At 43.8% G+C, this 5895-nt stretch overlaps 1 protein-coding gene across 1 annotated transcript in view; it reads left to right on the top strand.

Moving 5' to 3' along the window:
* Window positions 1-2386, top strand: part of PINLYP (phospholipase A2 inhibitor and LY6/PLAUR domain containing) — a 5331-nt gene extending 2945 nt beyond the window's left edge. The window contains exons 4-5 of the mRNA XM_010007134.1: window positions 31-171; window positions 2166-2386. Coding sequence (XP_010005436.1) covers window positions 31-171; window positions 2166-2386 — 362 coding nt within the window. The remainder of the gene's footprint in view (window positions 1-30; window positions 172-2165) is intronic.
* The last annotated feature ends 3509 nt before the right edge of the window (window positions 2387-5895 follow it).

The following is a 5895-nucleotide window of genomic DNA, read 5'->3' on the forward strand; positions in this document are numbered from 1 at the left end:
GTAAATTATGGCCCATGTCTTTCCTTTCAGTGCCTCCAGAGGACAACAAGCCCAATGGATACCAGTGTCCTGCCTGCTACAGTGTGGACTCCTTCCAGTGTGGTAACGAAGTTGTAAACTGCACCGGATCTGAAACCAAGTGCCTTGACCTGGCTGGATTTATGAATTCTAGTAATTACCTTTTATTTGGGGCTTTCTTTTATCTTTATTGTTAAGTTGGGGAAACCAGTCTAAGATAAAGCATCACAGAGAAATAAAAATGGGCAGAAGTGTGAAAGAAAGAGGAAAAGACACAAAACTGAAAGAGAATATGAATCCACTTGCTGGAGGTGTTTAAGGTCAGGTTGGATGAGGGTTTGTGCAGCCTGTGTAGTGAGGTGTCCCTGCTTGCAGCAGGGAGGTTAGAACCTGATGATCTTTAAGGTCTCTTTGAACCTTAACCATTCTGTGATTCTATGATTCTATGAATGAAGCCAATAAGAGGGCAGGAGTGTTTCCCTGCACCCTCCTTCCCCATAATTAGCTGTTGTGATTCCTCTAGCATCATATAGCCAAGGTCAAGAGCAGAACTGGACTCTTGAAGCAGTCCTGAAGCATGTAGTAGATCTGACCAAGATCCTGAACCTGCTTGCCCTAGCTAGGAAGCATGAAGATGATTTTGAATCTGATCCAGTTGCCTACTTAACAGAGATTCAGGTGCAACTTTTACAGAACCATTGGCTATTTTGTGAGGTGTCACTGGCCAGTGGAGACCAGTGGTGCCTTTGCTTCTAGGAAGTTAGGGAGCTGTCAGTCCCCATGAAAGCTGCAGCTGAGCTGTTGGAGTACCCAAAGATCTTCCCTGTGAGGGAACTCCAGCCTTTCCATAACTGGGGTCACCAACAGCATGTAATATGCTGTTTTTCCCATCTCAGGAGCTGTAATTAGAGTGAGTAGGCAGCAAGGTCCCTGGTCACTCTGCTTTCCTCCCCTCCTGCAGCTTTCATGGCAGTCCCACCATGCTCCAGTGGGCAGGAAAAATACAAATTCAGGACAACAGATCCTGCTGCAGAAGTAGGCTGGAAAAAAACCCTTGTGTGTGGCAGTGGATGAAGTTTCTCTGAGTTGATAATATTGCCAGGTGATGATACGATTGCCTGAAGGTCTTTGCTACACACTTCATAGATGTATAGTTCAAACCCTGAGTTAAAGGGTGTTTCTCAGAGAAAACATGAAGGCAAAAAAGTAATTTTTAGTCTCAGCTGTGGAAATAGAGTGGTGCAATTAATTCAATGTACCAATGAAACATAAAATGGTCCTAATTTGTCTTCACTTCATTGATTGGCCATTATAAATAGAGGAGATCCATGTGATATGATGAGCTGTGCAGAGGAAGCAGCAGTGTAGGGGAACAAAAGAAGGTGAGGAACTAATTAAGTGCCCTTAAATATTGTTTGTATTTGAGATAAAAACATCCAGCAGAATATTCCAGACCTCCATAGCCTGTTCAGCAGAGAAAAATAAGCAGAGAGAGACAAAGCAAACATCTGGAGAAAGAATATCTGAATGGGTTAGGCACCCAGCACCTTCTCAGGTCTCCTTCTCAGATAGGTGCTCCAGTGTTGGCAACTGAAGAATTGAGGTTCCAGGCTCTCTGAGTGGCCATGAGAGCAGGGTTTCTCTGCTTGTTTGGCTAAATCCTGCAAGGCCTTAGAGAATGGACTTATGTGAGTAAATTTATCAGCCTATAAAGTCTTTGAGACTTAACACCCTCATGTCGATTTGGCTGAGAGTCATTCAGTGCAGATGTCATGAGACTCAGAGAGGAGGAGACTGAACTCATGGCATGCTGTCACATAGCCTTGGTTCCTTCAGGAAGCTGGGCAAGATTTGAACACCAAGGATCTTATGAGGTTTTCAATTTTAAAATTTAAAATGTTCACATTTTAAAACAAACATTTTTCTTCAGCAGAAAGAAGGACAAACTCTAAACCAAGGTGACCTTGCTACCTGTGCAAATTTTTTCAGGAGATGGGAACAGACAGGAATGGGTTGGTGAGCTTAGAGCTGGCTGGACATAATCAACAGGCAGTTAGTAGGGTGGAAAGGGAAACATTGTTTGAGGAGGGAATTGCTATGGTCTCTGATTCTGCTGAAGCATGGCATGTACTACTTCTCTTGTGTAGGTGGACTGTCTGTGAAAACCGCCATGAAGGGCTGCACCACCATGTCTGAATGCAGCCTTGTAGGAAGTGGAAAAACCAATCTGGGGATGATGGACATAAAGTTAAAGCAGTTCCAATGCACACCAGCTTCTTTGCTTAGAGCGAGTTCTGGGTTTATCCATCCAGATGGCTTCTTACTCCTTGTCTTGTCAGGATTCATCTTGGAGAAGGTACTTTTCTGACTCTCTCAAGTACTGGCTTAAGCAAAACCCATGACAAAAGTGCAACAGATATTTGCACAAAATCCTGTTTGTTGTGGTTTCTCCTGTTTTTTTCAGATTTGCTCTTCTTTTTTGTGATTTCAAAGAATAAAGACAGCATTTACATTTCTTTTATTTCCTCATTGATTTAATCTGATTTAAAACTTCATATGTTGAATTGCAGTTGGTTTCGTGTTACATTCTCTGAGCGTTTTTTTTCCACATTGGGACCAGTGGAGACTTGTACAAGGTGCCCATACATTGCATAGGTGACAAGCTCTCAAGGTAGCGTTAGAGTCTACATCCAACATTTCAGGATAAGTTATGAGTTTCAAAGTCACTTTTCTTGGCTCTGAAACGGACTAGAGGTGAGTTCCTGAGAGGTTCACTCTGATTGGAGAGGTAATTTGCCCCTTTTTCCTTTGTTTCCTATTTGTCCATGGTAGGAGGATTCCCTCGGCTCAGAGGGCTGCTTGTGGGCATGGGGCAGCCCTGAAGTAGTCTCCATTTCAGAGAAGAGTCAGTGACCATTTGTTACAAGCAAACTGCTCGTGGCAAGAACCTTTTTCCTCGTGGTTATTCTTGCCTTACCAGACACTCTGCCATTCTATCTGAAGTTTTGTGATAATCTAGAAAAAATGCTTAGCTTAGAAAGCTTTGATTTCATAACTATGCAGTCTTCTGTGGCAACAGACTTATGGGAGACCAACTAATGGAAAGCTGTAGCCTGATGGCTATTTCCCTTCTGTTGGTCAAACTGCACCCATAGCTTACATGCTCTTCCCTGTTCTGCAGTCATCACCTCCCTGGCTGTTCTGCTCCAGCTGTTGCCTGCTGTAATGGGTCTCCTCAGGTTGGTCTGTCACAAAAGCACTGAAGAAAATCAACACATCAGGCAGCATCATTGCACTTGGGAGGTTGTATGGACTGTGGACAAAGGGATAAAGCAATAGGAGCTCTGGGAGATGCTGGGCTGTAGAATGTAGGAGGGGTGTTAGCAAATGTCTACATTTCATTAATCATTTGCTCCCAGAGGAGTGGCCCTTTTTTTGGAGCAGGCTACAGGACTTTTAAGCAAAGTGCATTCTTGCATCTATCCTTAATATCCCTGGCTCATAGTGCAAATGTGCAATGTTTTGATGTGGAGTTACAGTGATCAAGCACTGCAATTTTATCTCCTAGTTCAATGCTGTGGCAGAAAGCACTATGGAAAGCCTTGGCTGCGGAAACCAGACCTTAATGTGTGGCAGTAGTGAGATGACTATGCCTACATGTGTATACGTGGATATATATGTGATCAGTTTTTAACTTGCAACATGGAGACTGAATGTTCTTTGTAATTTCCCTTCTTCCCAAACAGGCTGAAACTCCTTTCTTCCTAATATTTTCACCATATTATTTGGGAGAGATTTTCACATAATCTATTATAATAATGTGGTGGGGGCCTGAGAGTGAAAATTAATTTTTGAGGTGGGGAGTGAACTGATAATACAGAATTAATGCAGGGAAAAGAGTCTGGTTAGGATTAGTTAAAGATTATTTGCCAAAGCTGTGCAATTAGAGTAGATGTTACAGGGGGAATTCAGCTTCTGCTTCATGGTGTAACAATAGACTGATACTGCAGCTACCCACTCATTCAGCATTTTTCCAGATCTGATAACACACTGGAATTAAAACAATTCTCTATCTATGCAAGTACATTATCCCTGATCACATTTCCTGTACATTCATGCAGAACATTACATGTGGCACCCTCATGGCAGATCTCGATCTGCTTCGATGGCTCAGTCCTTCACTTTCTGTTGGTTCCACTTTGACCTGTGATGTTATCAGGATGGAAAAGCTAAATTCGTGTGTTCAGCCTGGTCAAGACATGGGTGAGACAAATCCAGAGAGCCATGGTGCTGGGGTGATACTTAGGGGAGGACAAGGAAGAGGAAAGCAAGCTGTAATGTTTGTGACAAGGTTTTGTGGTGTGGAAGGAAAGAAGCAGCAGCTCCATTTTGACCTCTAACTTAATGTGGCAAAAAATCCCATGGCAGTCTGTCGCTGTATAAATAGGGGAGTGACAGGAGGAAACAACCCTGCATCTTTATGATGACACACTAGTTCTTGGTTCTGCTCCAGGAGCTGCATTTTTGAAGACTATTAAAAATGAAAGGCGTGAAATAAAATGCCTTATAGTTAAACTCTTTAGGAGCATAAACCTGTTACCTTACTGGAAAGAAGATGGAGATGTGACTTGTTTACAGGCTATAAACACACTGGTATGGAAATCGTAAGGTGGTAAAGGGTTCTTCTAAATGTGAGAGTGCAGCAGAAGCTTCACAAACCCAAAGGAGGAAAAGTCACAGCATCACTGTGCATAAACTGTAGTCCTTAGAGCAATGAGGTCATCAGCTTTTGCTGTCTGCAGAGCCAGTATGATGGCCTTTTAGAAATGGATGCTTTAGTTGCAGACAGGTTACCAGCAGTTCAGAAAGAACTGGTAGAAAGGTGATAGATTGGGGTATGAAAAAAGGTGGTGAGATGGGCCCTTCTGATCTCAAATATAGCTGCTGGGGTGGGAGATGATGCTGGAGTGTGTTCAGATAAAATCAACACAAAAGATGGAAAAAAGCCTGTTGGCACCAATTTACAGAACTAAAGCAATAGGATGTTGGTATCTTGAGCAAGGAGTGATGAAGGAACAACACTTGCCTCTAAATATCTGCAGGGTGTGAACACCAGAGGAGGGGGCATCTCCAGATGTTCCCTGTAAAATAGCCATCTTGGTGAACATGGGAAGCCCACAGGGTTTAACTGAGGATATGCAACAGGGAGCAGCCCTGAGCTTGTTGGCGTATTAGGGAGGGGTAAGGACAGATGCAGCCACAACCCACCACAGTAAATGGAGTTACTTCTGCTGAGCTTAATGGGCTTTGAACCAGACCTTTGACACCGAACTGGGTTGTTTCCATCTACAGTTTCTCCTTGTAACATATACAAACCCTCTCCCACACAGACGCACACATGGAGACATGTAAATACCTGATCCTCCCTTAGATCTGGCAGACACTTCAGCTACCAGGCATGTGAGACAGAGACACAGCCCTGGATGCTGTCTTCTTTATCTGCAATACTGACCATGTCAACAACAGCTTTGATCTCCCCCTTTGTGTAGCAATGAGGACCCAGACCATTGTCTCCTCTCCCCAGACAGTGGAAAATCTCCTGACATTCCCTCTCTCAACTCTGAAGTTTCAGTTCTTCCCTGAAATGTTGAGGCATCCAGAAAGCCTGATGGCTGCCAGAAAACCTGCCAGTGATCTGAGATAGGGTGATAGGTGTGCAGGAATTTAGACCAACAGCCTGGTGATTTTGCTGGGTGAGGGAAGGTGAGGACTTGAACTGTCATTTGGTGGCCACAGCCCTGAGCTGTGACTGTTCTGGGGAGGAGCAGGGCAGGAGAGGCTGTGTCTCTGTGCAGCCACATGTCATGCCAGGCAGTT

The sequence above is a fragment of the Chaetura pelagica genome, unplaced genomic scaffold (assembly GCF_000747805.2).
Source record: "Chaetura pelagica isolate M959 unplaced genomic scaffold, ChaPel_1.0 scaffold548, whole genome shotgun sequence".
NCBI lineage: Eukaryota > Metazoa > Chordata > Aves > Apodiformes > Apodidae > Chaetura > Chaetura pelagica.